This window comes from Equus caballus, chromosome 5, assembly GCF_041296265.1.
Source record: "Equus caballus isolate H_3958 breed thoroughbred chromosome 5, TB-T2T, whole genome shotgun sequence".
Lineage (NCBI taxonomy): Eukaryota > Metazoa > Chordata > Mammalia > Perissodactyla > Equidae > Equus > Equus caballus.
Window position 1 is genome coordinate 91,565,681 of NC_091688.1, and position 21,525 is coordinate 91,587,205.

At 38.0% G+C, this 21,525-nt stretch overlaps 1 protein-coding gene across 8 annotated transcripts in view; it reads right to left on the minus strand.

The window, feature by feature from the left end:
* Window positions 1-21,525, minus strand: part of ST6GALNAC3 (ST6 N-acetylgalactosaminide alpha-2,6-sialyltransferase 3) — a 498,406-nt gene that overhangs the window by 169,289 nt on the left and 307,592 nt on the right. For all 8 annotated transcript variants that reach the window (XR_011438880.1, XM_023641833.2, XM_023641831.2 and 5 more), the window contains exon 3: window positions 17,556-17,965. Coding sequence is in view for 7 of the 8 variants with exons in the window: in XM_023641833.2 (XP_023497601.1) it covers window positions 17,556-17,965 (410 nt within the window). In the remaining variant the exon portion in view is untranslated. The remainder of the gene's footprint in view (window positions 1-17,555; window positions 17,966-21,525) is intronic.

The following is a 21,525-nucleotide window of genomic DNA, read 5'->3' on the forward strand; positions in this document are numbered from 1 at the left end:
GGGGGAGATAAACAGAGCTGTTAGAGACAGCTGCATGAAAGAGTTGACTCTTGAGCTGTGCCTGAACAGATTCACATGACAAGAATACAAAGGAAAGGGCATTTTAGCTGGAGAAAGAGGGCCAACAAAGATAGAACGCTGCGTGCATCAGGGGCTGATGAGCCAACTCATCTGGTTGGGCTGGAGAATATTTGTAAGGACTAGCTGGTGAGAAACTTGGAAAGAAGGTAGGGCAGAATTCTCAGGACAACAATGCCAGATGAAAGATGCTACAGAAATGAAGAGCCATCAACAATTTGTGGATAGGTGAATGAAATGCAAAAGTTATTTAGGACAATTAATCTAGTAGAAGTATAAAATGTGGATTGAAGGGCAAAAGACGAAGAACAGAGAGAATAGACGGAGAAAATTTTAATGGTCTAGACATGAGATAATGAGAACCTTGAAATAGAAATAAAGCACATAATCATATATTCAATCTTACGAAGCAAGAGATGGTGGACTGGGTGACGCAATCAGAGTGCGGTTTGGAAAGATGAGCCAAGTTTCAGACAGATTAAGTTGCACATAGAAAATACCTAATAGCTAACCTAATTTAAGAGACTAGTGTTTAGAAGTGATATCAGAGATGAAGATAACGTGTAACAGTGATGGTTGACACTATGGGAGTGAATGAGTCCTCTTGGGGAGGGAATGCTTCATTTATGCATAACATATGAGGAGAACAGAAGAAAAATAAAGACCAGTGACATAGCTTTTTGGAAGTACAGTAGCAACTGACCAAGTCTGCCAACTTCTACCTGGACTTCCTTGAACAGTCTCTGCTTCCTGATGACCCAAGACTGATGACAGTGGCCAAGGGTCTGGAAGGAATCCCATAGTCCATCATTCTGAAAGTGAAACCTAAGCAATTAGAAACCCTGGTGACTTGATCAATGCCTTCCAGAGCTCAAATGTCTCAAAACTCCATAGTGGAGAACATGCTGATTACATATTAAGGGCCCCTATGTTGTTTTCAAGATGATACATGTAATGACTTCTTTTTAAAGGAATGAAACATAAAAGTCTGAATGATTACCTAAATCACTAAAATATCAGTGGAGGAAAAGTTAGCTTGGAATTGTTCTCTTGCTATTATAATATGGATGTAAAATAATTCATAATAATAGCTAATATTTACTAATGCTTACCATGTGCCAGGTCCTAGCTATAAAATTTATAAATATTACTTAGTTTAATTCTAACAAAAGTACAGAAGGCAGATATTATTTCATCCTTACTTTACGCACGGGAAAACTGAAGCACAGAGAGCGAACACTTGGCCTAAGTCACACAGACAGGATGTGGGGGACAGTCCTGTGCTATAATCTATGCCAAAGAATCAACACCTACTCCCACCCATCATTATAACCCAAATCTGGGCAAACCTACTCTAACTTGAAAATAGAGTACAGCAAGCCTATAGTTATAGACAAAACACAGATGAGTCAAAACACACACACACACACTTGAGGAGGGGAACGGCTAATAGGTATTTTAACTCTATCAATGGCACAATCCAAGAAACCTTTTTATAAAGCTGCCCTTGGTAAGAACACACACTTCAAGTTCATTTAACAAAAAGGCATTAAGTTACAGTTTCTGATAGGACTGATGGTTACATTTCAGAACTCACAATAGAGATGGACCTCTATTTCACTAATGCCTCCACATACACTGTTTTGAGCAAAATATAGTCTGTTTACAAGAAGTGCAGAAACGTTGTTAAACTTAATTAGATGTAATTGTCACACTTTCATTAGCTATTAACATTATGTAAAGATAAACTAATGCATAATGAGTTCTTTCATTGTCACATAATTGTAATTTTAATGATTACATTATGACCATTATAATACAGTACATATTTTCAATTTTCCCATTAGTGGGCAATTATTTATAAGGTTTTCTATTGCAATATGTCCATAGAGACCATGTTATTAATGTCTTCATTTTCCTATAACGATGACCACAGTGTTGAAATCAATATGATGGCCACAGGGAGAATTGCAAAGTAACATGGAAAGAACAACAAAACGACAACCATTGAGTCAGCTCATTCAACACATGCCTGAGGAAATTTCAAGATGGAGAAAAATCACATTAACATTCTTCTCAGAAGTTCTAGTTTTTAAGGTTTCCTCAAGAATATTTTCCCTCATTTTTTTTGTGGCCTTAAGTCTCCAACTCTTTCCTAAGACAATTTCCATGGTATGAAATATTCAATAGCCTAACCTTTGAAAAATGTCTTAAACAGTTTTCACCATCCAGAGAACTAAATTAACATCACACAAAGCCATTTCTGGGAAATTTTTTGAATTGTTCAATCTCAAGGTTGGATGTCAAGAAGTAATAATGCTGATGAACCACATGATTCATTCCTAAAGATGATGAAGAGTGAGGGACATTTATTGGAACAAAGGTAAAGGACGATGTGACTGGACAGTGGTTATGGGTCCTATGCACTAATAACAATAACAACAATAACAGTAATAGCTAATAGACATTTTGCTTTTAACCACCACCTCTGAGAACTCCCAGATCCCCTCATTATTCTTTTTGTGACGACTGAGACTATTTCGTGGACTTGGAAAGATGTCCAGGAGTTTGCAAAGAGATTTACAAATGTAGCCTGCTAGACATCTGGCTTGGCTGGTTGTTACTTGTTCTGGAGGCCTCATATGGAGGCATCACAAACCCTTCAGGGCTTCCCCGTAGCTCGTGAAACCACATGTGTCTCCCCCAATGACACTGGGGCTGTCCCAATTATCTTTGAATCCCTGGCACCTTGCACTCTACAAGGTTTGTGGAAGAAATTAATGAACTAGTTATATTTAAAGCCAAAATAGCAGAGTACCTCATAGCTTATATTATCTAACTTGATGGCAAAACTAAACAGATGTTAACATGGCCCAGTGTACCTCCCTGAGTAAAGCTGCTTGTCAAAAAGTGTTCAATAAATGCATATTCATATGGTTTGGTGATAAGATTTGAATGTTTTATTTTTCAATTCAAATGGAGGAGAGTCAAGAATCCTGGCATATAATAGGTCACTGGTTCTTAAACACCAGTATGTGTAAGACACACCTGGGGAAGTAATTAAAATGCAGAGCCCCAGGTCTTATTCCCAGAGATGATGAATCCACAGGCCCGAGAGGCTATGTTTCTATCAAGTCCTTCCAGAAGATTCTGAAACAGGTGGTCCATGGAGTACATTTGAGAAGCACTGCAGCTAGTGCTCAGTTCAATGGTGGGGAAGCCACATGGACCAGTAAACACAGCTTTGGTCTAAGATTAAGAAGACCCTGTGATTGAAGGGTCCCTACAATAAGAGGTGTGGCCTTGAGAAAGTCACTAAATCTCCCTGGCCTTAGGTTTCCTCACTCACAACATGCGTGTGTTGGGCTCATTTTGGAGTTTCCTTACTGAGATCTCTGTACAAGGGGATCATGAAGTTGACAATAGTGATTCTTGAGCTATGCATAAAATTTTAAAAAGTCAAATAGGAATCATTTATTTATCCAATACAAAGTCTCATCGACACAGCCACTTTTTTGGTTTTCGGCTGGAACTATATCACTTCTTGTTATCAGAATTTCTGATGGAAGATATATTCATCTCAGATTTATAAAGACAGAGAAATGAATACTACTTAATAAATGTGTTTTTTTTGTAGATCACATCTTTCAAAGCATAAAGCCTGTGGGGTTAAAATTGCACAAAAGAATATTGGTATGAAAAATGTTGGGATGCAGTGGGGTAGAGATTTCTAAGTTCTGGTCCAACCCTAAGAGTTCTTGACCAGTGTTGCTTCTTAAATTAAGGAAGCAACAATTCCAAAGAGACTCATAACATCCACTCAACAGCTAGGTAGTGAGCATCACCTATGTGCCAGGTGCTATTCGAGGGGGCAGAGATACAGCACTGGGCAAAACACAGTCCTGCTCTCATGGTGCTTACAGTCTAGGGGAGGGGAAGACCAACAAGAGCAAGTGACATAAAGGACAATAGATTTTGGTAAGCAGATGGGGGGCAGATGAAGGATGTTGTCAAAGAAGTGCTGTTAATAAGGTGACATTTGAATCAAGACCTAAAGGAAATGAGGGAGAAAAATCATATAAGTCCCTGGGAGGACTCCAGACATATTGAGTTATAGAATACATACTTTTCAAAATAGGATGATTCATCTTCTATATTATCACAAGCCTTACTTAAGCTAACGTATTTATGAGCTCATGTTCTGGGCAGACTCCAGGCTAATAAAAAAGCACATGGTCATGATTTCTTAACTGGGTTATCGAGAGCACAGGTGAAATCTCTAGCCCACTGATTATCTGACATGAAGTAAGCCTGGACTTTGGCACAAAACTTATTTTGGCTGCTTTAAGAATGCATCTGTTTGCTGCACATCCTTGTGGTCAACATATTTTTAGTTCACTCTGGGATCTGTTCTCTGTTGGCAGGGCTTCTCGACTACTTTCATTTCCTACCTACTGACAGCCTGATGAGCATGATTTATAAATATTAAAAATAGGGAGGTGAGACTGGATGCAAAGAACCTGCCAACACATGCCAGAACCTCTGATGAGTTCCCAATAAAACCAGAGAATATATTCCAAATATCAGTGGAATCCTCACATCTAGGACAATGTCTGACACCTAGTCAGCATCCAGGGAAAATGTGCTCAAAGAACTAATGAAATGTTTGTAAAATCCTTGAATAACACCACACTTCTGTGCTGCCTATCTCAAACCAAAATAAACACTCTGCCTAAATAGAATAGCTTGACGTGAGTGTATGTGGGTGAGGGCATGTGGGTGTATGTTAGTAAACAGGATGTTTTCTATCCTTTACGAGAAAGCATGGCAGCTGCTCACTAAGTTCCTAATCGAGGAAGCTGCTAGTTTTACATCCTTGAAAGCCCCTATTTGCATAGACCCTATATAGAAGGCAGACGCTAGAAATGGAAACAGTATATGATCACCAAATATCACTTATGCTAGAAGGTTCTGCCTGTGGTTTGTGATTGTTGGAAATGTGGATGTGCTGACAACAAAATTAACTTCTCCAAAGAACTGAGAATTGCCTACTCTCATCATTCCTCTCACTATAATTTACATGACTTGACGAAATTAGACTGTTATTTTCATCGGGGTGATCTGCAAAATCATAAAATGATGTGTATTTTGGGAATGCCTAATTAACTCTCGTTAGTTCCACTGAGGTTTCAGCTACTAATATAAGCATTGCAAATCTCATGGAGGTGTTCACATCTAGTTTAGTAACCACAAAGATACTCAAAGGACTTGGAAGAAAAATCTCTTTAGAAATCAGGCTATAATGTAGATTCAAATCAAATGGTGAGCCTATGGGATAAAACCAGATAGACACTGATTTGCCAAAACTTTCCTTGCAGCAAATAGCAAGAAATAATTTTACAGTAGAAGGCAATATTAATAACCAAAACAACAGAATTATAGACTTATACACACAAAGTCCATCCCTATTCTCAGTTTTTATCACAAACATTAACTCATATTGATCAAGTTGTTCATCACAAAAGTTTGCTTTAACATAGAGTCAGCATCTGAAGTGAGAGCCATGTTTCCTAGACAATTGCCAGCACCTTGTGTCATACTTGTAAATAATGGGCTACTCCTATTGAGCACCATCTGTTTGATATAGAAAAATGTTCATCTTAATTAGGAAATTCTTCTTATTATTTAATATTTATTGAACACCCACAATGTGCTTGGCAGCAAAAACACCAGAAACATGCTCTCTGCCCACCAAGAATCCACCTGCTAAGGAAAATATGATGAACCAGTTGGGAAGTCATTTCTGTTTTTAACGTATTTTATGTAATTCTTTCCAGGTGACAGAGTTGCCAATGGTTCTGTCTTTGGAAGACAATTCTCTCCTAATTAAGGTGGAGTGGTGAGCTGTCAGATGGGTTATGAGTGAAGTAAAGAGATAAAGAGGAGATAAAGGGCAAATTAATTATGATTGCTGTGAAGAATAAGTGAAATTTGCTCCACTGATGGAAAAAAAATTAATGCACTCCTAAATATACGCAACTGTATTTGTTATGGACTGACAGATTAGGACTGCATAACATATTAGAAATATAGAATGTGTCGTGGAAAAGTCACCTTGAAAAAGCAACCATTCTTTGTTTTGCATTTATCTTCAGAGTTTTGCCCCTCCAAAATGATATAACTATGCTGTAGGATACTCATTTCATCACAAGGATATTAACATCTTAGCTGATAAAGATTTAATGGTCAAAGATCTACTATCAACTAGAAGAATTAAGACAGATTGACAACCTCCCCTAGAAGACTCCATCTATGACCTCTTCTCTTTTTCCCACACTCCAATCAACAAAAGATGAAGAAAATTGGACATGTTTAATATTCTGACCGTGTAGAGAAGCATTCTTGGGGAGAAAAAACAACCTATCATCACATCAAGAAACTGTTACATATATGCCTGTAATAGAGCCTTTGCATGAGTTATCATCACTAACTTTAATTACCCTTTTAGTGAAAATTATAAATTAAAAAATTGCTTTTGCTCCAATAACTGAATATCTCAAATATGGGGTTTTTTTTTTTTTTCAGATCTTGAATTCTAACTAATTCTCCACATGGGAAAAGTTTCCCCATCCACTTGTCAGTATCTCACAGGCTTCAGGTTTTGTTTTCTTTAGTTCTTTTACACTTTTCATTGAGTCATATGCTTTCCCCATTCCGCTTTCCTATAAGGAAAGAATACAACGAATGAAAAAGAACATGATGACTTTGGTTATAATGTTACTAGTTTCTGTCTTCAAGTTTTATTGTTTTTTACAAGTCAGCAATACCAATTGCCCCAATTATCCAATTGGAACATGGTGAGTCAGAAAATGGAATATTATCCAATATCTTAATTTTATGGATATGCTTCCCAGATAACCACCTCACCCAGATAATTCAGGCAAAAGAGCAATTACATATTAGTGGAGGTAATGCTGTGATGATGGCAATTGTCAAACAGTGCCAATATGAACTTTAAATGAATATAATTTGAAAGAAACACATGACAGAGGGATAATGACTAGCTCATATATTGTCAGGGTAATAAATACCTAATGAGCAAAATTGTAAAGCAAATAGTAGGTTGAACATATACTCCAATGTTGATTCTTGACTCAAAGTCAGAGAACAGAATGCTTTGTCTCTGTGTCTAGAATGATAAAGCATCACTTCCTCATAAGCTAATGAGCAGCACCATCTGGCACGATTACAGAGGAGCAAGATCTTAAGAAAGCGAGGAACAAAATGACAGAGCGGCAGTGGGATTTTCACAGAAGGTTAAAAAATTCTCACCATTAAAAATAACTTTACATGTTCACATAACACTACACCAATAGTATAAAGATTATAGAACCAAATGTTTTCAAAATAACTGAATATGATTCCTGATACCTTAGAATCTTTTTCTACCACAGTGGTTCTCCAAGTGTGATCCCAGGACCACCAACAACAGCACTTGTTAGACATATATACTCTGAGGCCTCGCCCAGAACCACCAACTTAGAAACTCTTGAGGTGGGCCCAGCAATCTGAGTTTTAACCAGCCCTCCAGGTGATTCTGATGTAGGCTCATGTTTGGGAACCACCACTCTACCAAACCAAGTAAGAATCAGTGATTTTTTTTTCTGTTTCTGCTGAATACCAAAGAAACTAGCTAATTTGGCCAATTCTGTTTAAACAACTGGTCCATGTACTGAAGAATAAAAATCAGTCAGCCCAGTTCCTTGAGTGACATGGTGACCTCTTTGACTAAGAGATCTGCCATCCTAGTATCCCTTTAAAGAACAATAGCAGGACAAATTGCCTTAAACGCCTAGCTTAATTGTAGAGCTTCTGAATATATGCATTTTCTTCCTTTTAAACTTCTTTGGTAGCCCCCCTCAGACAAGTTTTGCAAGTTTGCCTGAATCCTTTATTTATTTAATTGTTTTTCATCTCTCGGTCATTCGTTCAGCAAATAGTAAGTATCTACTATATGCCATGGTCTACTCTAGGTGCTCAGGATATATCAGTGAAGAAAACAGACAAGGATCCCTGCCCTCAGGGAACTTATATCCTAGTGGGAGAGAGAGACAAAAACGATAAATGATAAATGAGTACATTATATAGAATGTTAGAAAGGAAACAGTGCTATGGGAAAAAAGGAAAAGCAGAACAAAGTAAGGAGCACTGGGAATGCTGGTTATGGGAAGTGGGGATTTCAGTTTTCAGTAGTATCATGGTAGACTCATTGAGTGGTGACAAATGAGCAAGGGCTTGAAGGAGATGGTGGAACTGATCACGTAGTAGATGCGGAAGAAGGGTGATCCAGCAGAGAGCTAAAGTAAAGACATGAAACAGGAGGGTGCCTAGTGTGTCTGAGACACAACCTGGCAGTCTGTGTGGCTGGAACAGAGTGAGCACGGGGGAAGTTTAAGAAATAAAGGTCAGAGAGGAAACAGGGGGCCAGATCCCCTTGGAAGTCATTGTAAGTCATTGTAACAACTTGTGCTTTTACTCAAGGGAAATAGGGGACCATCCCAGGATTTTGAGTAAAAGACTGACATCATTTGAATTATGTCCAAATATTTTCATTAATTTTCCTCTGAGTCTATGTACAAATTCATCAACACTTATGCAGTGGGTTGGAAAACAGTGTTACCAATTTTTTTCCTTTATGTTCATCATGAAGTTATTTAAAAGTATTTTCATTAGACAATTCACTTTCTTTGTTATCAAAGAAGAAAATGTTTTCTAGGGGACAATTAGAACATACAGCTGGGTAGTGATCAGTTCTCCTTGCCTCAGGTCTTTCATTTTCTGCCTTCTGTGGTGGTGGTTGTATTTGCTTCCTAAGACCCAGGAGTATAATCTTGGGTTTGGGTGCTAGGGTTGTTTTCTCACAGACAAATGACAGCTAACAGAATTGTGAGCGAAGTCCTGGGAACCTACTTTGCCACTGAAGTGAAACTAAAATGGAAACCTGTATTTGAGGAATGGCTCTGTCAGTGACTTATTAAAAACCCAGTACCCAGTCACAAAATCCCGAGAGAAGGTAATAGATTTGCCAACCTTTGGGTAAGACACAGCAAGGGGTGGTCTCTCTGAGTAGAAGTGTGGAAACTTTTCTATCAAAATCCAATCCTAGAACTTGCCTCACTTGGCATTACTGTGACCCCTATACACTGAAGAAAAGTGTTTTGAAGTTAACAAGTATTTCAGTGAGTGGCAAGGGACTTCTAAACTTAAAAAAACCCTATCAGGTATTATATCTTTCATTCATTTACTCATTCATTTACTCACTCATTCATCAAATGTTTACTGAATACCTGTCAGAGTCAAACATTATATTAAGTGCAGGAAAACAAATAGATAAGAGCTGGCATTCCCTCAACGAGTTTAGGGACCACCTGGAGAGATTAGGCATAAATGGCAATAATGCATGGTAGAGAGTGATGATTTCTCTTAAAAAAAAGTCCAAACGCTATGGATTTTCAGAGGAAGAAATATGACTTATAATTAGAGATACTACAAAAGGCTTCTTGGAAGAGGCAACATTTGATTTAGTCATAAAAGATGCATTTGTGTGCACGGTGATGGACGAAGTGCAATTTAGGCAGAGGGAGCAATCTCCGCAAAGGTGTAGAGGCAGGACTATGTGAGTAGTCACCCACCTGAGAGGTAAAGAAGGCCTAAACCAGAGCGGCAGTAGTGGTAATGATAGAAGAAAGAAAGCGAGTTATTACTGAGGTTCTGGACCTGAAGTATCTGTGGGCCACTCAGCTGAAAGAAGTAGAGTGTAAACAACACATTTATTTGGTATTTTGCTGGCAAACCACCACTATGTTAAGTCTGAGAATAAAATGGAGATGGGCACAGACCTTAAGAAATGTATTGTCCAATGAGAGAAATGGACAAATAAACACAATAATGTCAGATAAGTCCGTCCATAGTTGGATTCTTGAGGACTTCTGGGCCCTTTGATTAATTGGCCAGAAACAGGGCATAGTCACAAAATTGGGATCCAACCACAAGCAAATTACCAAGGCAATTTGGGAAATAACTATTCTTCACTTATGTATTTCTCTGGTTCAAGGAACAATGAAACATTGTCTTGTCCTTTCTTTCAAACAATCTAAAATACCACACTTCAAAGTGTCATCTGCAGATTAACAGCATTCTCCTAGCCTGGGAGCTTGTTCAGAATGCAAATTCTCAGGCTCTACCCTAAATCACCTGAATTAGCAGGTGACTGTATGCACATTAAAGCTTGAAAAGTACTGTGGGATGGAGAGAGAGAGAAAGAGAGGAAAGAAAGAAAGAGAGAGAGAAAGCGAGAAAGCAAGCAAGAGAGAGAGAGAGAGCGAGAGCGAGAAAGAAAGAAAGACAGAAAGAAAGAAAGAAAGAAGGAAAGAAAGAAGGAAGGAAACAAGGAAAGAAAGAAAGAGAAAGAAAGAATGAAGAAAGAAAACTATTATACTGAGCTGGAGAACCCACTCTTTAGTAAGAAAAAAACCTGAGGAGAGAAGTCCATTTAGAAGGTCAATAATATCACATCTAATAAGAAATCTCTTATTTTTGTTTTCAGAGGAGCAACAATTGAATTCAATAAACATTTGTAGAGTTCCTATAACATCTCAAACATTGTGAAGGTTATTTTGAAATGGTTGCCCCTGGCTCACATTTCTTAAGGAAAAGTATATAAATATTCTTAATTTTCTTAATTTTGACATAAACTTGAAGAGTGACAGAGGCAGTAAAAAAGAAAAATCAAAAGAGAGGAGAAATCCAAATTATAGAAGGAGAGAAACAAATCGACTGAAGAGATAAATCCATGACTTCAAATCAACAAACAAATAGAAAAAGAAAAGAGGTTTAAAGCCTTTATAAAACTTAAAATTGTGGATATGTTCTAATGAGGTCTCTAATTTAGGCCTATTCATCTCTGAGTTTCACATCCTTTGTCACATCCAAAAGCCTTTGCGTTGAAGGAATGTTCAGTGTAAGCGTCTATTGGGACTTTCCATGCAGTATAATCTGGCTGTGTATCTAGCCATTCTGCCAAGTCATAGCTCAGGCCCAAAAGAACACTATTTCCCTAAGCAGACTGGTTGCAAATCCTGATTTCTACAACTAGTGATCTGCACAGCCTCCCTTTTTAAAATATAGTCATTGAATCCTAGATGCTTCTCTTGTTTTAATCCTAAACTAAATTGTCTTGTCAAATATATCCTAGTTTCACCCAGTGTGTGTGCGTGTGCATGTGTAGGTTTTTAAACACATGACAGGCTGGAACTGATATCTTGATAAATGGCAAAGGTCCCTGCTGTCCTCCCATTATTAAAATAGATTCTTCCCTCTTTTTTATTGAGTTTTTAATTTCTAACACATGTACTATAGAGGGGGCCTAATGGAGGTCACTGGATGCCATCATCAATATGGGAAAAAGGAAGTCCCCTGTTTCCCAATGCTTGTTAGCCTGAAAACAGCCCTTGCAATGCCTTATTATGCTTTTTGTCTCAGGAGTCCTCTGAGTCTGCCCATGACTGCTGTGTGAACTCATTGTTCCTGCCAAACACATCAGCTGGGGTGGGAACACTAATTCATTTTAACAGAGGTGTGTCAACGTTGCTCCTGAAAAAGTGCTGAGATGCTGTATTTGCAAAGACCATCTTCAAAAATAAAAAAAAGGAAAGTACTGTTTTTAATACTGTCTTGTCTTTCAATCCAAGAATTTTTCTTCTTTGCCTATTTTCTCTTGATCCAGGTTTTCTGGGGGTTAGTACCTATTTATCCAGGGTTAGAAATTACTAGACATCTTTAGAGTCAGCGTAGAGCAATAGCAGTTCTTTGGGTGAACGAGTCATGTTTCTGTGCCTCCTGGCTGACTCGCCCACTAGTACAGTTTTGGTTTTTTTTTAATTTTTTTTTTGCCCCGCCTCCTTGCTGCACTGCTTGCCTGCCTTGTGCCCCAACAGAAGGGACTCTGAGAGTTCCCAAATTCTCAGGGGAAAGGCTTGAAACTTCTTTTCACTCTAGAAACTACTAAAGGTTTGCAAACCTAAGGGATGTTAGCCAATTTAAACCCCAAAGTCCATACGCAGTGGCACAAGAAACATTCGACATGGCCAAGCTGAAATAGCAAAACCGGGGCTGCACTTAAAACCCACACCAGATGACAAAACTGTCTCCAACAGAAGGCAATGAGAAACAACACATCGCTGATTTCTTTTTCTCTCCTTAAGACTGAGTGGGAATAGACGGAGATTGCTGGCAAAGACGAGCCATGCAGCCATCTTGATATTTATGGATCAGTTTGCCATTATGACAGTTTTTTCTGAAAGTGACTTTTGTGTATCCTGTTTCCTAAATGATCCTTCAAAGAACTCCCTCCCTTCTCATTCTCTGCACCTCGGGCAGTAACGTCTTGAAACATTGATCTATTTGCTGCTTGCTTTCATTAATTTCATCCATCCCTGAAGGCGGAGCCACATTGGTGCCAGCTAATTAAGACCTATTTAGGGCAGCTCAGGGCCCTTTATCAGCCTTAAATTAGCTTTGTGCTTTTAATGGGGACTATAGGTTTCTCAATTATTGCTTAATTAAATAATGTGCCTACATTTGCCAAGGTATGTCTAAAGTGGGATGCAAGCTGCAACTGCCCACCTGCCCACAGGTAGGCAGAATATCTCACGCTAGCTCTCTGCTGCTTCTCCAGGGGAGTGAACATTTGTTTTGCATCTGTACATGGCCAGGCACATAATCACATTCTTTCAATGTTGAGTGTGGCACCATGTGCCACCATCAGCCCTACAGCACCTCTAGAGTATTTCAGCCTTAAGATGTATTAATGCAAATATGTAAATGTCAGCAGGCTAATATTATTTATGCATACCAATCATTCAAAGGGGAAAAAGAGATCCATTTTGGTCCAGATTATTTTGAATGTAAGACCTTTAATCCCAAAGGATTCTGGTTAGTTGAAGGTGGTTGTCTCCCAGAAAAATATTTGGTAAGTGAAAATATAAAGGTGACCACTGCCCAGTAGATCCAGAATTCCAGAGCAAACTGGGCCCCGGAAGATGGAGAGAGAAAGGGCAAGCAGTCTTCTCTTCCTCTTCTCTCAGACTTTCCCACAAGATCTCTCTTTCTAATTGACAAGCCTAATAATTTTAGTCAGTAACTGATAAGAAAGCAAACTAAATTTCACTTCATTTGAAAAAGTATCCCAATACGCTTATGAGTTGGCCTAAACTCATTCTAAGAAATTTAACAGTATTACATGTTTCCTTTACTACTTCATGTTTCCTCAATGAGGAATTCCTTAAAACAAAAGTAAAAACGACTGGAAAAATGAAAAATGCCTACCTTAACTGGGGAAGGAGCTTATATTTTTTAAAAAGGATTTTGCCAATTTCAAGAAGCAAGCTGAAAGATAAATTTTTTCTTTGAGGAGATCCATTGAATCATTTTCCTATCATGAACCACTTTAACTACTAAGGATTTTTTTTTTTAATTCTGTAAACTATGCATCACAACAGTGACAAAAATCTCTCCATTGAAATCTTGATGGCAAAAATGAGCACTTGCTAAAAATTTCTAATCAGTACAGCCAACCAGCCCAAAGAGGTTTACGACAAACGTCAAATTAAATGGATATCCCTTTTTCCTTACACCCTCACACCTGCAGTGTCAGCTACCACTTAACTTACTCCAATTTGCTTAGGAGAAAAATAAAATTTTGTTAGGATATAACGAGCACACACTTTGTGAGCGCGGATCCCCACGAGTGCTTGCCATTAAAAGGTCTTCTTTGTTGCAAAATAATCTCGAAATGTTTACAGTATTCATATTGCTTGCTGTGCTGTTACTCTAAGATTGTCGTGTGCATGTTGTGGAATAAAGCAAGTAAATAATTACATTGGTGTCACTAGGACGTGTGATTGTCAACATGGTAGAAAAAAGAAACGGATGTAAGATAGATGAGGTAAAATAAAAACCTGATAGCCTTGAATTTGAATTAGAAGTCTCAGTCTGAACTCATAATAATTTTATCTTTAAACAACACATTCAGCATATATTGTTTATATACTAACTCTGTCCAGTGAAAAAAACCAAGAAACAAAGACCAACCCAGAAGCAATGAGCGCCTATAGCGCCGAGATTATGCTCTCTTAAATACTAAAAGGACCAATGTTTTTGGAGAAATGTCTGAATCTAGGTTTGCATTAGGGCATCGACAAGAAGAGCTTGAAACATCCTTCATACCAGGAAGCAAAGAAGCTATCCAAGACTACTAAAGACATGTCAAAAGGACTCAAAAGCCAATTAATTAGAAGAGGTTGCCACAGCCCAAAAAAGGACAATTTGAGCATAACGATATAATTTTAACGAATTGAAATACTTTAAACATGTTTAAGTACATAAATTAATACATAAATATTGATAATAATAAACTTACTGGTCACTTTGGAAGGATGCTAGGGAACCAATGCATTAGAACTGAGAGATAAAGGATGTGTGCTATCTTCTATCTCATGGTAACCAAAAGGTCAATGAGGGCAACTTTCTCTTTACAAATTATATGAGCTAATAAATGAAAAAGAAATGATGAAATATCATTATTTTGCAACCTTTAATGAATTATTGGATCTAGACAATGATCATTAATGAGTGTTAGGTTAGCATAAAAAGAGAGAAAACTAGACAGTATTCCTCCAATAAAAGTACCACCTAATGGTCTTGGCAAAAAAAAAGTTGGACCTGAATCCGCTAAAGCCTCAATAGGGAAATAACAATGCAGAAGAAATACCACGGGGCTGCAATCAGCAATATCTGGATTGTGGAAAGCTCTATAGGACAAACCACTAGGTTTTTTCAATAAGGGAGATGGGGAGAAGAAAAGCTATAGGTTGAGAGAAATATAGGAGACATATCAATCAGTTTCAAGGTATAGACCTTATGCTAATCCTGATTTGAACAATGTATGGACCTTATGTTAATCCGATTCAAATTAACTCTTAAAAATATTAATGAGACCTTATTGGAGAAATCTGAAAACTCACTTTATAATGTCATTAAGGAAGTATTGCTGACTTTTCTGTAGGACAATGACATTGTGTTTATCTTTAAGAGTCTTTCTTTTAGAGATATATGCTGAAATATTTATGAATGAAATGATATGATGTCTGGGATTTACTTCAAATTATCTTTGGGGAAGGAGAAATGTTAGGGGTATAGATGAAAAAGAGACTGGCCATGAGTTAATAATTATTCCATCTGAGCAGTGGGTATATAGAGGTTCATGACACAATTAGTCTCTCTACTTCGTAAGTTTGACATTTTCCTTCATAAAAAGTTAAAAAATATTCTTGTTTGAACTTTGGCTATGAATACCAGGTCACTATGGGAAATCCTTAGATAATAAAATCCACACAGCTAAAGTTAGGATATAGATTTAAATCGCAGTGGAGACAGCAGTCTTTGAGCCCATTTTGGTCAACCTTTTGTCATCCATGCCATATTTTACCAAAACCATCTGTCCTGCTCATTTCTGAAACACTAGCATAATTGTCTTCTTTGGTTGCAGTACTCAGTGAAGCGACTGGACAGGAATAGACTCAGTGAAGAAAACAGCAAGAAAACATCATAAAATCATTTTAACTTTCTTTCTACTTTTATTTTGGTAACTCTACCAATTGAATGATGCTTGCAAATTAATTTAAGAGGTGAGCTTTTTCCCACTAGACAAACAGCTTCCTCATCACAGCCAGTAAGAAAATGAATCTCCCAAAGCTATTGTCTCTCAGTTCTTGTTGTACAATCACACATCTGTGACAGCCCTGCCTTACTGAATCCTCATACTGTTCATATCAAAAGCCAACATGGTATGAACGCGTAGGAACACAGGCATGCTAAGCTCTTCTCTGATACCCCAAAATGATTCCAGGGCTTATAGTTATGACTAAGGGACACCGCAAGGGCTAACTATGACTAATGCAAAACCAAATATATCTAATTAATTGCATTGCTCTGGGCTAATGAGACCAGAAATTTCCAAAGCCCCTTGAGAACGGTCATATTTATATAGAATGATGCTATATGTGAGAGTATTTCTTCGAAGCATGTACCTACTCCTTTTATCTCTACTGCCTGTCTCTTTGCACTGCTTAAGCTACACTAATTCAAATCTAACCATTAGGATTCCTCTTGCTAATTCTAACAGTGGAAAGGGCCAGTATTCTGCCTATTTTTGTCTTTCATTTCATTAGAAGCTGTGCATTTTTGGTGCTCAGAGTTAGAAAATGCTAAATTCAACCCACATTTTCAATAGGAGAGTTGGTCCAAATAAGATTTATAATGATTATCAGCATTCAAATTACACCCAGAGATATCAGAAACTCCCCCCAAACAAATACATACCCCCAAGTAGGTAAAAGTTTAGATTTGACAATAGTGAATACTAAAAAAGATACATTTTGAGGAAATCAGAAAGTTAATATTAGAATTATAGCCAACACTCAATTTAACCATGGCTATTACACATGTAAGCAAAATTTACAGATAACTCAAAACTTTAACAACGGTTTCAATATATTGCTTAGCAATTCTTTATTAGAACTAGATACGCGAATTAAGATTGAGTGACGCATAATTCCACTTCTCCATATACTGGCTATCGTTTTAAAGAGGAAGAAAAAACGGTGGGTCATAGAGTTATGTGAGAGATGAGGGGGATGAAGAGGGAGCAGAGAGAGGAAGCATGAGAAGAATAAGAAAGGAGCCCCCAAGAAAAGGAAGTGGGAAGGGTAGGTTATAGAATGCTGCAGAAAAAAACAAATGTAATGAAAAAATGTAAACTGTTTTTTGGATGATTGAATGAATGCTATGTATACCTCCTTCCACTCCAAGAATCTGCTGTTAATGATTTTAGGTAATGCATAATTTCAATATGATATTCTGCTTAACATGTTGGATTCCAAGTTATAGTGCTCACTACCATAGGGTCTATTTGCATGCAAGGAGCTATGAAAGCTTATTAGAAAATCAATAGCCTGTTGTGTTTGTGGTCTCAGGTAAATTTTTGCCACAACTTCCAAAGGAGTTTAGGTCTTAAAGTTCCTTAACATTTCTGTTTGGAAACAAAAACAAGTAGACTTCCGCTTTCAGCTAAAATCCAGTTTAATCAATAGCAAATTGAGCTGAATAAGAACAAATCTAAAGATATCTTGGGGAAGCATCCAGTGTTTTCTGAACCTCAAGCCAATCAAAATGGAGAGAACAGAAGCTAGTGTAAGTGGAATAAATGGGGCTTAGCTGCTGGCTCATCAAGTAATCATACCAGTCAAAAACATATAACAACCAGTTTGAAACTTAGCTCTGTTCATTTGAGGGGTGGCAAAAGGCCTCAGCAAAGATTCAGCATAAAGGACAACAAGGCTGCTTCTTAGAGGACTCACCTGTCTTTCCCAGTTTCCTTCTTAAAAACTCCATCACAGTGACTCATGCGCTTCTCTGTGGTCACGTAAATTTGGGCATTCGGATAGATGTCAACAGTCTTTTTCAACATGTTGTAAACGATGCCATTGCCATCTTTCCTCATATTGCGGAAAGGGCCCCAAATGACATAAATAGTAGTGTTTGCCTCCTTGAAGAAATAATCAGGGTTTTTTAGCAAAAGCGGAACGCTGGTGTGGGACACAACTCGAATCGTTGTCATGCGGCCAACATCTTCTTCATAACCCTTGGTGGGGGCATTGTTCATTCTCCAAATGCAGGAGCATTGGTCTATTTCATTCCCCACCTTCTGGCCAACCATCTGACCTGAGTTTGACACTATGGCACAGAGGTCACAGTCCAGTTGCAAAGGCTGGAAAACAGAAAGAGAGACAAGGCAAGGAGGAGAAATACGTAAATTAATAAGTTCTACCTATCCAAACAAGTTGCTCTGGGAAAACAAAAACTTCAGCTATTATGTGTCATTGCTGAGTGTGGGAATATCTGTGAAACATATATACCAATCCTACAGTAGCTGCCATAGGTTATCAAGCCAAGAGAACGTGTCCATTAAAAAGTGACTACAGATTGATAAGAAATCGTTTTACCTTTTATCCCCTGTTTTGGTTGAAAATTAAATGGAAAAACAGTCATTTGTTTTGCACTCTAAATAATGATTTTTCATTCAAAACCATAATCTCAAATGAAATAAGGAAATAGAGAAAGATTTGATCTCTTTAATAAGGATGGTGGCTAAAAAAGAAGAGCAAAAGGAACATATCCAGGTATCAATTCTGTATGTTACTTACATGTATGAATAGCTATGTACCAGTGGAAAAAAATATGAAGAATTCAACAAATGATGAGGTCGGTTCTGAAAAAGATTTTCAAAACCCAGAACTACTTAAGACAAGTCTCAGGCTAGAAAAATATTACAGAAACCTTTAAAAATTCCCTTGTGTCATCATGTTAACTGGCCTTTGTGTTTATGTTTATTCTAGAAGGATAAGGAAAGGCTTCCTTCAAGAACTCAGAGAAGGGAAGTATAGAGATGGTCTCTAGTGCTGGTCTAACTACCAGCCTCCCTGTTTTAATCAATGAGGTAACAGAAACTCACGGAGGTTAAGATCAGCCTTCAGGACTTGCAGACAACAGATTCAAGTTGCAGTGGTAAATTCAAATCTAGATCTTCTAATTCTAAACCCACTGCTCTTTCTAGTATTCCCTGCAGTCTTTCCTCCCAAGCAAACCAAATATATTTCTTTGCCCTTTCCCTCCTTCATGAGGAAAAGTCACTATCTTTCAAAACAGCGATAAAGGAGCAATGTTCTCTGTTGATATAAATATTTCTCATCTCCCTTCTATAGATTCCACATTTTGTGGAATTTGATCCTGTATTTTTACTGTGCTTATTGGTCAGTGGTCCTTCTCACACTGGATACTGTCTTTATTTTATTAGTTGTGTTGTACTTTGATTTATTGTTTAATTATGTCTGTCCACTAGACAGTAAGCTCTGGAAGAGAAGAATCAATGTCTTCTTCATTTTAACTCCACTCTCCAGAAGTCCCTGGAATACTATAGGAGCTCAATAAATTGTGGTTAAGTTAGAAAATGAAAGCAACTTAATTAAAATAATTTATTAGGAGCCTAAACACTGAACTTAATATTAAGAAAGAATTGGGCTTTTCCAATTCATCTAGAATTGTTGATTTAGATGACAAAGAGAAAAGCAATCCAGAAGAAACTTATCAACACATCAACAGGTTCAATCTTGGTAGGTAAATTGAGAGGCAGGATAATTACCACACAATCATAACAGACAATCTTTCCTCTCCATGGCCGGGACCCAAAGTAGTTTTTGAGCAACTACTAGGCATGTTCTCAGGGTTGGAGATTCAGCTGTGAAAATTTTAAACAAAAATTCCTGCCCTCATGGAACTTACATTCAACAAGGTGAGAAAGGCAATAAATAAATCAGCATAGGATATAGTATGTTAGATGGAGATAAGTGCTAAATGGGGAAAATTAAAGCAAGGAAAGGGGTTAGGATGTGTGTGTGTGTGCACGTGTGTGTACATATGTGTATGTGTGTGCACATGTGTGTGCACGTGTATGTGTGTGTATGTGTTTTGGTGGAGTGATCAGAAAAGGCCTCAGAAAAAAATGATATCTGAGGAAAGACCTGAGTAAAGTAAGAGGGCTGGCCACGGGCACTTGGGGAAAAAGCATTCCTGCATAGTAAAAGCAACAGCCACTGCAAATGCTCCAAGGTAGGAGGGGAACAACAGGGAGAGCAATGTGGCCTGGCAGACACTGAGGAGAGCAAGTAGGGACTAGGGCCAGAAAGATGACAAGGGAGACACCATGTGGGCCTTTTACTTTGGAGTTATTGGAGGGCTCTGAGCAGGGGCATGACTGACTTGAGTTATATTTTAACAGCTTTGGCTGCTGTGTAGAAAACTGACACAAGGAGGAAAGAGTAGATACTGGGAGAATAGGCTACTGCCACAATCCCAGCAAGAGAGGAGGTGGACTTGGACTAGGTATGGTAGCTGAGGAGGAGGCAACAAGCTGGTCACACACTGGATATATTCTGAGGGTAGAGCCTACTGGGTTGACCAGCAGATAGAATATAGGATCTGAGAGAAAGAGAGAAGTCGAGGATAATTTTAGACGTTTAGCCTAAGCAACTGAAAGACTGGAGCTGCCTTGAACTGAGAAGAAGGCTTCAGGAGGGGCAGGATCAGGGGAGGAAGATAGGAGATCATTCCCAGACCTGTTAGACTTGAGATGCCTTGGACACAGACTTCTGCAGCAAATATTATAACAAAACTCCTCAAACTGCTTTTAAAAACTTTTTTTCTGATTACTAAAGTATTACGGATTCATTGTGGGAAACTTGAAAAATAAAAAAAGAATAGATAAAAGAATAAAAACTCTATATTTTCATCGCTCAACAACTATTACAATATTTTGTTGCATTTTCCTCCCACTAAATATAATACTTTAGACAAGTTGAGAAATATCATTTATACAATTTGGCAACCTAGATTTTTCATTTAATTTCACATTATTAAACTTTTCCATGTCAGTAGATATTCCTCAGAGATATTTTTGATGCCTCCACAATATTCCATTGTATGGATATACCATAGTGTACCTATTTGCCTACTGCTGAGAATTTACTTATTATCTGACTTTTTTTGGATAATGAAAAATTACTTTGATGAACATTCTTGTGCTTCCCACTGTATTTGGCATACTAACAGTTATTACATTAATTTAACTTTACTTCTTTGATTTAGTTTTTATTGTGCACCTGTAAAATACGCTAGACGGACAACGATGTCTACGGATTTGAGGTGTCAAAATTAAGCATTTCAGAAAAACTTGATTTGTAGAGCCCACAAAGGTCGTTTATGAAGTGTCTTAAAACTCTGCTAGGGAAGGACTGTCCATCACTCCTGCTACAATAAGATTTCTGAACAGCAGGTGGTCAAGGCACCAGGTTAGAATAGGTCCACTCAAGGTGGCTGAGTATATTAGCGCACCTGGAAATGGGGTTCTATATGTTGGTGCCATAAGTGAAGACTTCACCAATGACCAAACGGAGGCTCAAAGGGATGCCTCTTGGGATCAGGCATTGGTCTAAGACCCTACCTCATGCCTCTAGGAGCCTAGTCTTCTGGAGCGATAAGGAAGAAGATAATATCCTTTCTGCCAGGTGATTTGCAGCAGGCCTGACATCCATTACACTTAGCTGAGTCTTCCAAACTCACTTAGAGTCATGCAAATCAATGCCTGATTTAAAGTGTGTCATATGGCACACTCCAACTTATCACCAAGATGCATATGGTGCGGGGGGGTTACATTCCATTTACTGTTCCAAGAAGTCGCTTCACTGTATAATACAAGCATTTTGGGTATATGGC